At 40.6% G+C, this 18537-nt stretch overlaps 1 protein-coding gene across 1 annotated transcript; it reads right to left on the reverse strand.

Moving 5' to 3' along the window:
* Positions 1–1618: 1618 nt before the first annotated feature.
* Positions 1619–9070, reverse strand: SPATA24 (spermatogenesis associated 24). The gene is made up of 6 exons (XM_060786561.2): positions 8946–9070; positions 6436–6501; positions 5969–6099; positions 4785–4855; positions 3651–3753; positions 1619–3249 (listed from the first exon to the last, which is right to left on the reverse strand). Exons 1-6 carry the CDS (start codon positions 9021–9023, stop codon positions 3159–3161), a joined length of 540 nt encoding a protein of 179 aa, XP_060642544.1. The 5' UTR covers positions 9024–9070; the 3' UTR covers positions 1619–3158.
* Positions 9071–18537: the final 9467 nt, after the last annotated feature.

The raw sequence follows: 18537 nt of genomic DNA on the forward strand, positions 1-18537 counted from the left end.
AGAGGCTGTATGCCATGGTTTCTTGGTCCGTAGATGACCTTTGATATCGTAAGAATGGGGATTGTTCTTGGCATTTGTTAATATAAGCATAACCTTAAGATGACTAGAGGAAGAGAAAAAATAATGACTAGCCTGGCTTCTCCTGCTGCTGACTCATGGCAAAGGATTTAAAGCAGTGCTAAATATGGCACAGCCCAGGAGAAGAAGCTATGAGAAAGAGAAGAGTGTTGTGTTGGGAAGCAGGATAATCTAGATGGGAGCGAATGAGACTGGAATGTACCAATACAGCCAACAAAGAACATGGTGCCAGTCATGTGCAGCCTTTGGGCCCCACATTTGTAGCCTTAAAACCTCACACCAAAGTATCAAAGGGCTCCACTAGCCAATTTTAAGAGAATCAGCATGCTTTTAATTCCCAATCCACACAGAAAGCTCTCCCGTGAAAACATCAAAAAATAAACCCACTCTGAACTTAGAACTCATATTACCACAATGAGTTCTGGTTTTTTTGTTTGCTTTTTTTCCCCAGTCCCTTCTCAAAATAGAAATAGGTAGTCATGGGCACAATTTCCTGTTGCCATTTTGAGGGACTACAAACAGGATTTTGGCTTGCTGTGGAGGTGGAATCAGAGGAAACTGGCCCCTTGTCCCCATGCAGCTGCCTGCCTATGCTGTAGACAATACTTTCAGAAGCCATGGTTACCATTAATCATAAAGGTGACCTAGGGAGTATATTATTGTGAATCTTTTTCTCTAGCACTAAGGGTATTGTTAATGCAATAATCTTGCTCAGGCACCAAGCTAAATAAGAAGGTAATGAATTATATTTGCAGAATAACATCCCAGGCTCTGGTGTTCGTGTTTGGAAGTCAAGAATCCAATTGAAGATTAATAAGTGGAAGCTGGATATACATAGTTGACAAAAAGAGGATAATAGAATGAAAACTATCTCCATCATCTATAGCTTTTTTGAAGTGTTTACAACAAGGTATTAGAGGACTAAGGGGTTATGGCTATACCTTAGCACTTCATCCCCTTTTCTGTTTCTTATGTATTCTTCATTTTTTCCTAGTGTTATAATTGTAGTTCGACATAAAGAAATAGAGAATAAACAACAAGTTGAAAAAGAAAGAAAATACGTGTTTTATACTGATTTTAGGAAAACAAGAATATGCTATTAATAATATATTAAAATCCAACACCTCGGTTTCATTGTGTGTGTAAAAATGAGTACAGAATTACTTTCTTTAAGGTCTAATAATTTCAATATAAAAGATCTTCTAATGATACCACAACAGAGAACAACTAGCACCTAAGCAATGAATAAAACATTTCTTCAATTCTAAGATGCACCTTTTCACTAACTAAACATTTCTAAAAATGATGCGAGTCTTAAAATCATGGCTCTCTCTCTCTCTCTCTCTCTCTCTATATATATAGCTTTTTCTGTTGGTGATACTGAAATTAGTGTGCATCTTACAATAGATGGTGTCTTAGAATGGAAGAAATACAGTATGTAGAATGGGAAGGTTCCAACTCTAAAACATTATACTGGAGACTAAAAAATGTTATGTCATTATAAAAACTCCATCTTGAAGTAATAAATATAGACTGCTAATAACAAAACACACAGAGACATATTTAATAAAAAGCACAAATGTTCAGTGACAGGTTCTTTTCCTTCTATTAAAAATATTCTAACAGTGCATTCCAGTGTACGCTTACTCAGAAGGGTTCTAAAGGGATTGCACCTTAGGAAGCATGTCTAGGTTTGCAAGGCTAAAGTACAATCACAGAATAAATTATACGTAAATGCTCTTGAGTGTATGCAGAATGCCTTCTCCTTCCAACTGAATAACCAGCACTTTGTTTCAGAGTCTGCTTAGCATATTCCACTTGTACCAAAGATGATGCAAGAAACTACTTTTATTTCTGAAGTTATCAATTCGCTTCCAGTATCTGGATTGGTGGCTTGATATCAAAAATAGACCATCAGCAAACCGTTTTTGAGTCCTCTTTCAGTTCCTCAGATGTGTACCATCCTGTGCCTTACTACTTGAATCTGGGGAACCACCATTGTCAGTTAGAGCCTGGTGGTGGGCACTTAAATACTGGCTCAAGATCAGTCTCGGATCCGGACTAATTCACCACTTAGTTCAGGATGAGCATATAAGCAGCTGGTTTAAGATCAACTCTAAGAAAGCCTCCTTCATTGGCTTTTTCGTATCCTTCCTAACTAACAGCGGTTTTGACATGGCTCTCAAATCAATCAGATACTATGAGATATTGCTTTTTGTGAGCTGCGTTCTCATTCTTGCTCCCCAAGTGCCCTGTCCATACATTATGTTGGGCCTTTCCATGCAGGAAATTATCTAAAGAACTTGACTGTGTTCAAATGCTGTTGCCTATTCTCAAAGGCAAGGTGTGATGTGTTCCCATCTGAACTACTGTGTGGGAGATTTGTGGGTATCCCATATAATGAAAGACTCTGCCCATGTAACAAACAGGAAGTAGAATGTATCTACCATATTCTACTTTCATTCAGTTTTTATGAACAAGTTCGAGGACACATAATTAATCCTCTACTGAGAAACTTACCGACCAGTTCAGTGAAATTTTATGTGAAGTTTTTACTTGGTTGATGTTCCCCATATGACCCTGGCTATTGCCGAGGTTCTTTTCGAGGCAGCCAGGATTAGACAATTCTCTATTTTAGACACAGGCTGAAACATGCCTGATGCCTTTTGTAGTTTTTTACCTATGCTCATAGCCATCTTGTATGGCTTCAATCAGTTTTAATCCTGTATTTTAGCCAGTTAAAACTGTTGCAAATTTCATCCAACTGTGTGTTGTAAAAGCATGTCCACAGCAGTGGGTTAAATACTTTGATAGAAGAAGAGATTATTTAAAATATTAAATAATATTTAATAAAAATATTGTTGTTAATCTTATTAACCTGGCATATCTTGTACACTTACGGAGCAATAAGGGTCTTTGGACCATAATAAAATATTGTTGTTGCTTACAGTTTTCCACGCAGAATTCTCATTTATTTTGCTAGGCAGAAAAATATATCAGTATTTTGGATCCCTAGACTCTCCCATGTCTCTGCTTTAAAAAACAGATTATAAAATCAACTGATTATAATGCATATATTGTTATTTGAAACCTTTCTTGTTCTTCTTTCCAAGCACTTCTGATATGTAATTTTCCTGTTGTTTTTCTATCTTGAACTCAGATGCTTGTTTTCTGGGGGAGGAAACACACAACATATAGAAATAAGTAACTAAACCGAGTAGTTCTTATTCCATCAATGAAACATCAAAATAAAGAAAAGGTTAACCCATGTTGTGAAGCCTCCCAAATAATCTTCACTGTTTACGCATAATTTTTAATGAATAATGGTTTATTGCAGGAATATCTAGATGGGTAGATATCTCAGTATAGTAGAAAACATCAAGCTGGGTGTTAAATAAAGTCATATTCCATGCTGGGCATAATTAGAAAGAGAGCTGAAAATAAAACCACCAATATCATATGGGCCTTTTACAATCATGGAGTCAAACCCTGTTCTCCTAGAGGTGTGGTCCAACACTCAAGCCATTGTGCCATAGTGTGTCACCAAAGGAAGAGATCAGAACAAAACTTACTTTAATGTTTGTTTCTGCTTATTGATGAAATGCTGTAGCTCTTTAATCTCATTCTCTTTGAAGTTTAAAATGTCTTCCTGTCTCTGAATGTGAGTCTCAATTTCTGTAGCAAATGTAGAAACCATTAAGTTACTTTTTATCTCAAAACCTCAGGCCACACAATATATATGTATACACAGAATTCTTACTTAAATATCTAACTTTGTTTTTTTTTACTTTAGAAAATGATACTAAAATGCAAAGCCAAGTAGACCACTGAGTATATATAGTCAGATAGAATTACAGTTATCATTGCGATATGCATGTTTACAAATACAACTCATATTAATTTATTGCCATTAGCAATGAGACATTATACAAATATACTGCAGACATTACTTTTGATCTTTGCATGCAAGCATAAGGGCATGTCAAGAATTTAGCAGTTCCATAGTAAAGATAAATGTTTTCCTTTGATATTCAGTCCAGTCGTGTCCAACTCTGGGGGGTGGTGCTCATCTCCATTTCGAAGCCAAAGAGCCAGTGTTGTCCATCGATGCCTCCTAGGTCATGTGGCAAGCATGACTGCATGGAGCACTGCTACCTTCCTGAAGAAGCGGTACCTATTGATCTACTCATATTTGCTAGATTGGCAGAAGTTGGGCCTAACAGGAGGAGCTCACCCTGCTTCCCCAATTTGAACTGCCAACCTTTCAGTCAGCAAATTCAGCAGGGGACCCTAGCAGTTACACAAGCACACACTACATATTCAGGGTTAGCCATGTTGACCATGCAACAATATCCAAAATCCATAAAATAATGATACTTTTTTAAGGACAACTATGGTCTTGCTATTTTAAAAAATTGCTTTTCCATAGATGATTGCTCGATCACCCGAGTTATTAACTTATTAAAAATGTTTTTAATTGTGTAATATTTTTGCAGACATCAACACAGTACAATATACAATAAGAATAAAACATAATAAAAAAGCAGCAGCAAATACAGGAAATGAATTATAAGTACTTTTTTAAAAAAAACTGGACAAACTAAAAGTCTGTCAACATATTGAGGTACACACTTAAAAGCTGATGCTAAAACATGTAATTTATGATATGACCTTCATTTTAAGACAGTCAGATTTAGTGAACTTACCAGAGCATTTGCTTATCAACTTTTCTTTTTGGACTGATTGCTTTAGCACTCTGTGGTTTACACGAGAAAGTCTACAACAGAAATAACAGTGACAACTGTAAAAACAACACAACTAATTACCATTTTGTTTGCATATTTAACTTTACACTGTGGGAGACTGGGTGGATTCAAGTTTAAGTTCTCATTTGGCAATTATGTTTACTGGGTGATTTTGAACTGTCTCCCGGTTATGCCAACTAAAAAAGTTGTTGTAAGAATAAGAAGAGAGTGAGACACAAACAAGTACAGTCAGCCCTCCACATTTGCAAGTTTGACTTTTGCAGATTTGATTATTTGTGAATTTCTAGGAATCTCTAGATCCTTTAGTACAGGGGTCCTCAAACCATGGTCATTTACCCGGCCCTCACTCAGGGTCAACCTAAGTCTGTAACGACTTGAAAGCACACAACAATAACAACAACAATCCTATCACATCAGCCAAAAGCAGGCCCACACTTCCCATTGAAATACTAATAGGTTTATATTTGTTAAAATTGTTCTTCATTTTAATTACTGTATTGTTTTTAAGTGGTTTTTGCACTACAAATAAGATATGTGCAGTGTGCATAGAAATTCATTCATGTTTTTTTTCAAATTATAATCCGGCCCTCCAACAGTTTGAGGGACTGTGACCTGGCCTTCTGTTTAAAAAGTTTGAGGATCCCTGCTTTAGAACAACTCTGTGGCCATCTTCCTCAAGAAAGCTATTTTTTTTAACCCGAGAGAACACCTTTCTAGCATCTCTATGTTGTTCAGTGTGATTCTATGCTCAGCTTCTAGTGGTACTATCAGTCAGCTCTTTCCTTTAATGATAGCAGAGGCTACTTCCTGGTAAATGGAGATCAGGATGGGATTCATTCTGTAGCAATATAACAACAGTGTTTATGCACATGGAAATCCTCAATAGGATTTCTGTCATCTTTTGCAGTTAGGTATATTTTTGTCCACTGAAACCATACTAACTCTGAAAAGGATAAAAGCTTTGCCAGGGCTAGTCAGAGAACAGAAAAAAAAAAACAGTTTGTGGTATTATGGGAACAGGAAGTACTTGAGAACTAAGAGGGATGTAATGCCCACCCCACCCCCTTTTATGTGGCCAAAGACAGCTTTTTCACAGAGACTTCCCCATCAATTTACAATCTTACGCGCTGTCAAATGCTTGCTTTTCTCTCTCAAGATGCTTTGACAGGACATCAATTTCCCCAAGAGCAAACTCCAACTGTTCTGACACCTTAGCTAGATTAGTCTTTGTCACTGTGTGTTCTTCCTCTTCTTTCTGTAAATCAAAATACAGTAGAAAAGTCTGAGTTATCAGTTTGCCTAATAAATTTCATTTAGCAACTTGACAACAGTTAACATCTGACTGCATCAGCAGGCACAGAAAATATACCTAAGTTCTACTCAGTCATACAGATACCACTTCTATACTTTTAAATCAATATAATTTACTAACCAACCAGTTATTAATACAGTAGAAACGATAACCATATATTTAATACTGATATATCAATCTGGATACAGCTATTTAAAGTTTTAAGAATAACATCACTGTGTTATTTCTCTACAAATTATGATTTAAAATATCAGAAAATAAGAATGGAAGGATACGTACCTCTAATTTTTTTACAATCGCTTCATATTCTACCTTGCTGACTGAATTCTCTTCCTGTACTGCTATCTATACATATACAAATATAACAAATCACTTGTCTGTATAGCACATTTGTTATTAGGTCAATTTGTTTTAGTTTATTCGTAGGCAGGTCAAGTACTGTATACCCAAATTCATTTATTTCAATTTGCTTAGGTATTGCTCAATCTGTTCAAAGCCTAGAATCCTCCATGTATAATCATGTATGGCTGATATATGGTATCTTATTTTAGAAACTATGTTTTTTAAAGCTTCCCTTGATTTGGCTCTTTTTGTGTGTGCCCTTAATGTTATTTTTGAGTTATTTTGTGACTTCTGGAGCAGCATAGCTGCTGGTATTGAACAAGTGAATTATGGTCTGAATACCAGTTTCTTTTTCCTTCTGTTTTCCCCATTTCATCATCAGCTTACTTCAATTGCTGCAAACATGAGTTCAAGTACAAACACAGTTTGCATTCATCTCAGAAACAGGCAGAAGAGAAAGCAAAGTATTTCTCTTTCTGGGTTGTTGTGAGCCTTTTGGGCTATATGGTCATGTTCTACCAGCATTATCTCCTGATGTTTCACTTCCATCTATGGCAGGCATCCTCAGAGGTTTGTTCTGTGGAATGAGGCAAGGGAGGTTTATATACCTGTGGAATGTCCAGGGTGGGAGAAAGAACTTTTGTCTGTTTGAAGCAAGTGTGAATATTGCAATTGGCCAGCTTGATTAGCATTGAGTAGCCTTATAGCTGAAAGGCCTGACTGTTATTACCTGGGGCCATCGTTTGATTGGGAGGTGTTAATTGGCATTTGATAGTTTGCTGTCTGGAATTCTCCTATTTCTGAGTGTTTTTTTTATACTGGTAATCAGATTTTTGTTCATTTTCATTGTTTCCTCTTTTCTGTTGAAATTGTCCACATGTTTGCGGATTTCAATGGCTTTTCTGTGTATTCTGACATGATGGTTGTCACTCGGAGTGGTCCAGCATTTCTGTGTTCTCAAATAATATGCTGGGCCCATATTGTCTGTTTGAGGCAAGTGTGAATGTTGCAACACTCAAACCACTGCATCGCACAGACTTTCCAAACTGGCTTCTTCTGAATAAAAAAGAAACTCTCTCACAGCCTGGCACTGTAGCTGTTTAATATCCAGTTGCCTTTTAATATACATTTGCAAATAAAGAGCAACTCTCTGAAAACAGAGGAATTCCAGATATGAAGCAATCAGCACCAACTGTCACTCTGAGCCAGAGTGAAGAGAGGGGAGGCCAAGGGACAGTTCCATCTTGTCTCCTGTGCTATTCTAACAATATAATATATTGTATATACATATAATATTTATAATACTATAATATAATGCAATATAATAATAATAATATGATATTATAATTATATATTTATATTACATGTAGTATTACTAATAATATTATGATATAGTGGTATGGTGCAATATAGCAATGTTTAATGCTGATATTGTACTATGCTAATGATATAATATATTGCATGTAATATATACCTTGTAAGCCGCTCTGAGTCCCCTTCGGGGTGAGAAAGGCGGCATATAAATGTCGTAAATAAATAAATAAACGGTTTGGGACCCGCCTACCTGCGTGACCGCATCTCCATATATGAACCCACAAATTCCCTTCGATCATCTGGAGAGGCCCTGCTCACGATCCCACCTGCGTCGCAAGTGCGTTTGGTGGGGACGAGGGACAGGGCCTTCTCTGTGGTGGCCCCCCGACTCTGGAACTCTCTCCCCAAGGACATCAGACAAGCCCCTACACTGGCAATCTTTAGGAAGAGCCTGAAGGCCTGGCTGTTCCAGTGTGCCTTCCCAGATTAGGAAACTCCTGGCATCATGTCCCAAATGCACTTTATTAGAGACTAGGATTGCCCGCACATTGCACCTACCTCCAAAAACCTCTACATACCTCTTGTCAAGTTCAGCACTTTTAAATTTTATCCATTACACTTGGCCTGGCCTTTAGGTTTTAAATGTGTCATGGTGTCATCGTTTTTAGAGTTTTATTGTTTTGCTTGATGTTTTATTATTTGCTTATGAGTTTTACTGGTATATTTGTATGTTGTTTGTTGGCGGCCTTGGCCATTGTAAGCTGCATCGAGTCCTTCGGGAGATTTTGCGGGGTATAAATAAAGTTAATAATAATATTAAATTAATAAATAAATCAGGGCCAGCTAACACCTCCCAACAAAGGATTTCTCCAGGCAGTAATCAACATTGAAGGCGAGGGGAGATGGGTCAGCCTTTTCCTTAGACCAGGCATCCTCAAACTGTGGCCCTCCAGCTGTCTGGGCCTTCAACTCCCAGAATTCCTGACAATTGAACAAACTCGTTAGGGCTTCTGGGAGTTGGAGGCCCAAACAGTTGGAGGGCCACAGTTTGAGGATGCCTGCCTTAAGTCCTGCTAAAGGAAACTAACTCTAATGCACCCTTGCCCTCTCAAATCTCCTTGCCTTTGCCCCACCTGCCGCCTCAGCTCGTCCAGCAAAGCCTGCTGGGCCTCGACCAAATCCCTCAGTTGCTGGAAGGCGACCAGCGCCATTTTAATTTCCCGCCGATTGTCTCCGCCTCCTCCCCCGTTGGACGTTGCTCCGCTTCATCTCCTGACCAATCGTAAGGCAGCGCCTCAGATGCCGGTAATCTCATTGGCTAGCTCTAACGACTCCCCCCTCCCCTCCGCGCAGCCGGCTTTTCTGGTGTTGAATGCGAAATACTCTCTAAACTCTTGGCTCTTCTCCGCCTCTTCTTCCCTTCTGACATTCTCTTCAAAAGACTGGGCGAAAAGGAGGGGCTTCAAGGGGGATTCTGAGGGGAAGGAACTGGCAAAAACACCTCTGAGCAGTTAGGGAACGTTGTAGATGTCGCATCCCTTGATTTCACAAAGTTCCCCATGATATTCTTGGTAAAAAGCTAGTAAAATGTGGGCTAGACAATGCTACTGTTAGGTGGGTTGGGAATTGGTTATCTGGCCAAACCCAAAGGGTACTTACTGAAGGAGGAAGGGAAGTTAAGGTTTTCCCCTGACCACAAATCCAGTTGTGTCCAACTTTGGGGTGTGGTGCTCAGCTCCATTTCCAAGCTGAAGAGCCGGTGTTGTCCGTAGACACCCCCAAGGTCATGTGGCCAGCATGACTGCATGGAGCACCCTTACCTTCCCGCCAGATCTACTCACATTTGCATGTTTTCGAGCTGCTAGGTTGGCAGAAGCTGGGGCTGACAGCAGAAGCTCACACCACTCCCCGGATTCAAACCTGCAACCTTTCAGTCAGCAGCTCAGTGCTTTAACCCACTGCGTCACGGGGGTCTGAAGGAGACGTAGTTTTAAAAGGAAATGTCAGAGATGTTCCCAATGCCCATATGTCCTGATTTACTGCCATAGTTTTCTAAGATCTACAGGGACACTCGCTGGAACACCTCAGCAACAGTGAACAGACCATGACAGTGACATCTCCAGCCCATCCCCTGTTTGGGTATCAGCCAGCACGTCAACGACTTAAATCAAGAAATAGTTTTCTAAGATCTAGAAAGACACTCGCTGGAACACCTCAGCAAGCAAGAGTCCAAAAGTGGCAGGCTCAAACCCAGAACCCCAACCTATGGCTGATATCAAATGAGAGACTCCCCCCGGGCACACAGAAGACTGGGCAACTTGGAAGGCGCTGAACAGACTGCGCTCTGGCACCACGAGATGGCACCAACCTTAAGAAATGGGGCTACAAAGTGGAATCCACGACATGTTAGTGTGGAGAAGAGCAAACTACAGACCATCTGCTGCAATGCAACCTGAGCCCTGCTACATGCACAATGGAGGACCTTCTTGTGGCAACAACAGAGGCACTACAAGTGGCCAGCTACTGGTCAAAGGACATTTAATCAACTACCAAGCTTGCAAACTTTGTGTTTTGTTTGTTCGTTAAAAATGCAATGCAACTGTTTGGTCTGCCCCTGACATGATAAATAAATGAATACTGCCATATTGTCCTATTTCTGCAGTAGACCTATGTTTATGTTTACAGGCCCCATCCCTCCCCTCCTTTCCTAAGAGCCTCATGACCTGGTGGTTTAAACAAACCTTTGAGAACGATTAGTTCTAGCTCTGCCCAGATACTGTTGAAATTGGCCGTATCTTCTTCTATCAATTACCCAGGTCACTCTCTTGTGTTAGGCCCTGGAAATGTACAGCCATAGACTCTATCTAATTTCCCGGGCCCTCTAAAATTGCACTAGCCCAGCCCGGCCTTTTGAACTGCCTTGACCAGACATTATTATTTTAAATATATGTGCTATTGTGGTATTAATGCTTATATTGTCTTGTAAATTTTATGTTTATGCCGTTTTCTTTCTTGTATGTACTGTTTATGTTTACTTGGAAACCGCTCTGAGTCCCCTTGGGGAGATAGAGTAGTATATAAATAAAGTTTTGTTGTTGTTGTTATAGAAAATGCTCTTTGAGAAAACTGCAGAGAAAAAGTTACTATTCAAGGATAACATCTGGACAAAACCGGCTAGCTGGTGGCTAGTTAGAACCCCCAAGTCTCCCAGTCGCTCTGGAGCCATGTTTGCAACAAACAGATAAGATACAGTCACAGTCAGAGTACAAACAATGGACTATAGTTGTGTTATAGTTGTGCCATTGATAGGATCCCACGTGTGTTATTATTGTCAAATCAAAATAATAAACAACCAATGAGCAACTGTACAGCTAGTTTAGACCAATTAAATGATTTGTCTTTGGAAACCAATGAGAATGTGTATTTGATTCGCTGCCAGAAATGATAAAAAGCCTGCAGCCCCATTGGAGGTTGTGATAAACCCTATGATTGCATTCCTGTATGCTTGTTTGTCGTTATTGCTATGGTCTCACAATAAAGTGTTTTTTTGCAGTTTGAAGATTCAACTTTCGTTGTGATCTTCCTTGCCCTCCCTATTGGAAAGAGGGCTCCTGCTTTTTGGGAAATATTTTTGTTTCTTTGACCTATATTTTCAATGACTCCTCATCCTGGAGAGAAGTGACTATTTAGGCGACACATGGGATTCTATCCCCCCTCGATGAACTGTCACCTTGTCGTGGTGAGGGGGCTTGCGTGTTCCGATGAACCTGTGGGCACAACAACTGGAGTCCTGCACTCCCAGGAGTGGCCGCGGGGGAGGTCCCAGACCAAGCACAGTCCGAAGACCCAAAGACCTCAACGGCGGAGCAGGCAGAGGATAACATGGCACATGTTACAACGGCTGCGAAGGCGGAAGAAGGCTGCAACAGACTGAGAAGCCACGGTCATTGTGTCAAACTACATCACCAGTGGAACCTCATCTGTGAAGACTGTGTGTTGATCAGTTGTGCACTGACCTCCACACATTAAAAAAACCCACGCACAGGCGTCTTCCAAAGAAAAAAAACCAAAAACCAACCAACCAAAGTCCCATGGCGACCAGCGAGTGGCGACGGGGGCAGGACTGTGAAATCTGGAAGCCCCTAGTCACAGACTGGCACATGGGCGGTGGGTACGGACTCAGTCGTTCTACCTCAAGGCCCGAGGCAGTTGAGTAGTTCGGCAGCTGTATCCGCGACTGAGCAGCCCTATTGAGGACCCACTCTGCTCATCCCACACGGGGAGGGGGCTAGAAAAGGTGCCCTAAACATAGTCTGCCTCTCTTATCCCTGACTGGACTGCTGCGTCCAGTGGGGTCACCATCCTGCGGCCAAAAAAGGAAAATGAACTTCGGTACATGGAACGTACGGACTCTGATGGACAACAGTGGCAGTGAACGCCCCGAACGCAGAACTGCCATCATCGCAAGGGAGCTGGGACGCTTTAACATCGACATAGCAGCTCTTCAGGAGACCCGGAGAGCAGGAGAGGGACAGCTGAAGGAAGAAAAAGGAGGCTACACCTTCTTCTGGAAACATCAAGACTGGTTTGACGAAAATGACATCGAGATCCAACAGCTAATTGACAAGAAAAGGAAAGCCTTCCAAACATGGCAGAGAGACATCAACTGTGCTGCTAAGAAAAAGATCTACGCCAGTGCAAAAGCTGAGGTCCAAAGAAGGACAAGAGAACTCAAGAACATCTGGTGGACAAAGAAGGCTGAAGAAATCCAACACCTGGCAGATACCCATAATGCTCAAGGATTTTTCAAAGCCACAAAGGTCATCTATGGACCAAGAAACCATGGCATACAGCCTCTACGCTCATCAGACGGAACCAAACTCCTGAAGGACCAAAAGTCAATTGCACTACGTTGGAAAGAACACTACCAAAGCCTCCTAAACCGCAGCTCCAGTGTGGCCGAAGAGGTCCTCTCACAAATCCCGCAACAACAAACCAGGGATGAGCTTGCAGCACTGCCTAGTTTGGAAGAAGTCAGCAATGCCATCAGCCAACAAAAGAACAACAAAGCCAGCGGACCGGATGGGATCCCTGCTGAAATCTTTAAAGAGGGAGGACCTGCGCTGACACACCAACTCCACCAGCTCATAGAAAAAGTGTGGGTGACCGAGAAAATCCCAGCAGACTTCAAGGATGCCACCATCATCACCCTCTTAAAAAAAGGGGAAAGAACAGACTGCGGAAACTATCGAGGTATCTCCCTTCTAACCTCCGCTGGGAAAATCCTCGCAAGAATCCTTGCAAACCGCCTTCTGCCCCTCTCAGAAGACACCCTCCCAGAATCCCAGAATGGCTTCCGCCCCTCCAGAGGAACAGTGGACATGATCTTCACTGCACGACAGCTCCAAGAAAAATGCAGAGAACAAAATCAACCTCTGTACATGGCATTCATCGACCTTGCAAAGGCATTCGACACAGTGAATCGCAGCGCTCTCTGGACCATCCTCCACAAAATCGGGTGCCCAAGCAAATTCGTGAACATCCTGCGGCTCCTCCACGATGACATGATGGCAACAGTCTTGGACAGCAATGGCTCCCAAAGTGACCCATTTAAGGTGGAATCGGGTGTCAAACAGGGATGTGTCATTGCCCCAACTTTATTCTCCATCTTCATCGCTATGATACTTCACCTTGTTGATGGGAAGCTTCCCACCGGAGTGGAAATCATCTATCGGACAGATGGCAAGCTGTTTAACCTCAGCAGACTGAAAGCCAAAACCAAGGTCACAACAACATCTGTTATAGAACTCCAGTATGCTGATGACAATGTCGTCTGTGCGCATACAGAAGAAGATCTACAAGCCACTCTCAACACCTTTGCAGAAGCATACACAAAGCTTGGCCTGTCACTGAACATCGAGAAAACCAAAGTGCTGTTCCAGCAGTCACCAGCTGTCCCCTCTCCAATGCCAGAGATACAGCTTAATGGTGTAACATTAGAAAATGTCGACCATTTCCGCTACCTTGGCAGCCACCTCTCCACCAAAGCCAACATCGACGCCGAAATACAACACCGCCTGAGCTCTGCAAGTGCAGCATTTTCCCGAATGAAGCAGAGAGTGTTTGAGGACCGAGACATCCGTAGGGATACTAAGGTGCTTGTCTATAAAGCTATTGTCCTCCCAACCCTGCTATATGCCTGTGAGACGTGGACTGTCTACAGACGTCACATGCAGCTCCTGGAACGATTCCATCAGCGCTGCCTCCGGAAAATCCTGCAAATCTCCTGGGAAGACAAGCGGACAAACGTCAGCGTGCTGGAAGAAGCAAAGACCACCAGCATTGAAGCGATGGTCCTCCAACATCAACTCCACTGGACAGGCCACGTTGTCCGGATGCCTGACCACCGTCTCCCAAAGCAGTTGCTCTGCTCCGAACTCGGGAACGGAAAACGGAATGATGGTGGGCAGGAAAAGAGATTTAAAGATGGCCTCAAAGCCAACCTTAAAAACTCTGGCATAGACACTGAGAACTGGGAGGCCCTGGCCCTTGAGCGCTCCAGTTGGGGGTCGGCTGTGACCAGCAGTGCTGCAGAGTTCGGGGAGGCACGAGTGGAGGGTGAAGGAGAGAAACGTGCCAGGAGGAAGGCGTGTCAAGCCAACCCCAACTGGGACCGCCTTCCACCTGGAAACCAGTGCCCTCACTGCGGAAGAAGATGCAGAGCAAGAATAGGGCTCCACAACCACCTACGGACCCACAAGGAAACCCATGATGGAAGACCATCTTACTCGTCCAACGAGGGATCGCCTAAGTAAGTAAGTAAGTAAGTAAGGGATTCTATCCCGGGCCCAAGGCTGTTCAACATCTTTATCAATGACAAAATTGAAGATATGCTTATCGAATCATCAGATGACACCACATTGGGACATAATACCCCAGAGGACTGGATCTCAATCCAAAATGAAATGAACAAGCTATAGGATGGGTGACATCTGGCTTGAAATCAATACATGTGAAAGAGATTTAGGAGCTGGACGTGAATCAACAATGTTAGACAGGCATGTAATAAGCCAATGTAGTACTAATATAGTGCTATGTTAATACTATAATATATTGTTTGTACATATATTTATCATAATATTGTAATACAATAAATACTAATAATACAATATGTTTTATATTACATGTAATATTACTAATAATATTACGGTATTGTGGTATGGTACAATAAAGTAATATGTAATGCTGATATTGTGCTATGCTAATATATATTGTATGTACATACAACTTGTAAGCCGCTCTGAGACCTCTTCGGGATGAGAAGGGCAGGATATAAATGTCGTAAATAAATAGGCTGCCTCAATAGCAACCTAGTGTCTAGATCAGTGGTTCCCAACCTGTGGTCCTTGGACCACCAGTGGTCTGCAAGAAATAAAATATGGTCCACAACTTCACCGTTACTACACCGTTGCAGCGCCCCATGGACTACATCTCCTTCGTGGCCATGTGCCCATGGCAAGGAGGTGAGAGAAAGCCGTTAGAGACAGTTTCCTAGGCCTCATGCTCCCCTTTTTGTATTTTTTCAACCTCAGCCCCCTCCACCCCCTTTTTTTACATGAGTGTTAACAAAATCCACAGATAATAACAGCCCAACCAAAAACATTTTTCTTGGTGTCTTCGTTTTTAGGCTTGTTCCTGTGGTTATTTGGGAGTGCTGATTCAGAAAATTGCATTGGATGAACCACATCAGCGCTAGATTATTGAATATGGGTTTCTTTGGGCAAGCTGATGGCGAGTACTGTATGGCATATGTTCTGTATCAGAAACTAGAGCTGATGTGGTCTATCCAATTCCATTTTTTAATCAGCACCCCAAATAACCAAACCGAATCTAAAATTAACCAAAAACTGTTTTGTAACCCTTTTGGTACTAATGTTGGAGAGTGATCCCTGGTCAAAAAAAGGTTGGGAAGCACTGGTCTAGACTGAGGGAAGTCATAGTCTCACTCTATTCTGCTTTGGTCAGACTTCATCTGGAACACTGTCTCCACAATCCAAGAAGTATATTGAAATACTAGAAAGTGTAGAGAAGAGCAACCAAAATGATCAAAGATTTGGAAACCAAGCCCTATTAGGAGCAGCTTAGGGAACTGGGTATCTTTACACCTTAGAGGAGATGGAAAGAGGTGACATGAAAGCTAAATTTAAATATTTGAAAGGATATTGAAGATGGAACAAGCTTGTTTTCCTACTGCTCTGGGGACCAGGATATGGAGCGTGGGATTTAAGTTGTAGGAAAAGATTCCATCTAAACATTAGGAAGAACTTTCTGTTGATAAGAGTTGTCCAACAGTAGAATAGACTGTCCGAGAGAGTGGTGGAGTTTCCTTCTATCTAAATTTAAATAGAGGCTAGATGGCCATCTATTGGACAGGATGGCCCTTGCAGTTTCCTCCAACTCTGAATCTATGCTAGCATAGGGATTAAAGTTTCCTGAACAGCATGATACGAGGAATTGTCCCAGGAAATGTATATAAAGTATACAAAGACATATATCACTTATCTTTTTCCTTTGTCTGCTACCACATCTGTTTTCAATACATCCATTTGAATATCTTATCAAAATATCACCATTAATAAAAGAGTTAACCTTTCCCCTCAAATCTTCCCCACATCTAATGTGTTGATTAGGCAACATCTGGCTTCATAATTAAATGTGGAGGGCAAATAAGGCCAATATATTTCCTTTTCCTGGTCTGCTTGTGTCTTTCTGTTACCAAACAACTGCAAAATCATTTTAAACAAAATCATACCTGACTAAAAGAAATATCCTGAATGTAAGATAGCTTTACTATTCATATCTTTTATTTTATTGTTTGTTTCCATACAGCAATAGGTGTCGTGTTCATAGCTAAACAATGTATTACATTTAAATGTTTTTGTAAAAAAATGCACAAACGCACACACACAAATTTGTTTTCCACTTTAAGGAATCTTCAAAAACTGCATTAGTACTAAAAACCCATTAGTACTTAGGCCAAAGTAACAGAATGGGTCACTTCAAATGTACCCATTGCCTCAAGATATTTCCAGAATTTTACACTATATAAGGAAAACATCTTATTTACTAGTCATCTGGTGCAACAACACACACTTAAATGATTTCTGAACATTGTACTGTACAATGCAATGATACAATGACCATATTGCCAATGTATATTTACATTCAGGGCAGATAAATCTTAGGAAGCATCTGAAATAAATAAAGAATCTCAAACTGGCGATGGATATAAAATAAGTAAAAAAAAAAAGTAAAGGGACATTTTCAATTACATGCGCAGTACATCTAAGAATAAATTATTTTAGAAAGGAGAAACTTAATTATTTAATTTATGCTACAAACCCTGCAATAGGCTTGCTTATAGCCTAATTGGGAGAGCAGAAAAAAATTACACAATTTTATCTATAAAAGTTCAAGAAGCTAGTTTCTCTAAAATTAGCAACATGGCAGTTCATAAAGTGTCATTTATAAAGCAGTAGCCATTTCTAACTTTCTCCAAATGGTAGTGTTAAGAAAACCCCATAGAAGAACTACTGGCTTAGAGAGAAGTGAAGAATGTTTTCAGACTCTTATACCTGGGAATATTTGGTTTGACTGGTCTCTGTGCAAGAACAAGGTAAACCAAGTGAACTGTAAGTATAAAGAAAAATGTTTTAAAGTATATTGTTCAAAAAATTGGTGTCTTGATTAAGCCATGATGATGAACTCCCATTAGAAAATTGATTTAGGAGGAAAACAATAGAGGCTACCAATAGCAAGCCCATGAAGGTAAATGGGTGTGATTGCTTTCTACCTGCAGGGAGACAGAGCTCTCCCAATGTATAGACAATATCCATTCACCACCACATCATTCTGGCTCAACAACTACCAAGATACATGTAAAACAAGAGCTACATCTCTTTGAAGTATTTTCTAATAGTGAAAAAGCAGGGAATAATAATAATAGTAATAATATCTGTGAGGATCTGGCAAAAAGGAGACCAGCCCTTTAACCAGGGAACACTACTCTTCTAATGCTTGTTTGCTAATCCCCTCCTCATTTTTCTTTTTTATCAAATGTTTTAATCTATGAACAAAGAGTAGAATCTTTACTTCTCCAGACCACGCTGAGAACAACCTCAAGTACTTTGGGAATGCTAAATAAATAAATACATAAATAAATACATAAATAAATACATAAATAAATAAGCAATCAAGCAAATGAATAAATATATAGAGACAGTAATATCCACCATTTGAGGCTCCTTTTTTTGCAAGCTCTGCTAAAGCAAAACACTGGTGTAGGAACTGAATGTGGAATAAATCTTGTCCCTCCTATCTAAATGTATCAACAGGTCATATGAACAGTTTTGGATCAATATGAAAATGACAACATAAAATGCTGACATGGATTTCGAACTGAGAGGAACCTGTCTTCATGAGTGTTGTGAGTCTGGGATTCATGTGCTTGGCACTTGTATGGCAGCAAGCTATCAAATGACAAATTTGCCAAATGTAATTAAGTCTCCAAAGAATCACCAACATTTAACTACTACTAGGCCCTGGAACCAAATGTACCGAATACATTACAGCATGTGTGGTCTTACTGGCTCAGTTCATACAGCTCTCTGTACATGATATGGTACTAAGTCTATATATTATGTTCTTTAGATTATAAAAGGAAAA

The sequence above is a fragment of the Anolis sagrei genome, chromosome 1 (assembly GCF_037176765.1).
Source record: "Anolis sagrei isolate rAnoSag1 chromosome 1, rAnoSag1.mat, whole genome shotgun sequence".
Taxonomy (NCBI): Eukaryota; Metazoa; Chordata; class Lepidosauria; order Squamata; family Dactyloidae; genus Anolis; species Anolis sagrei.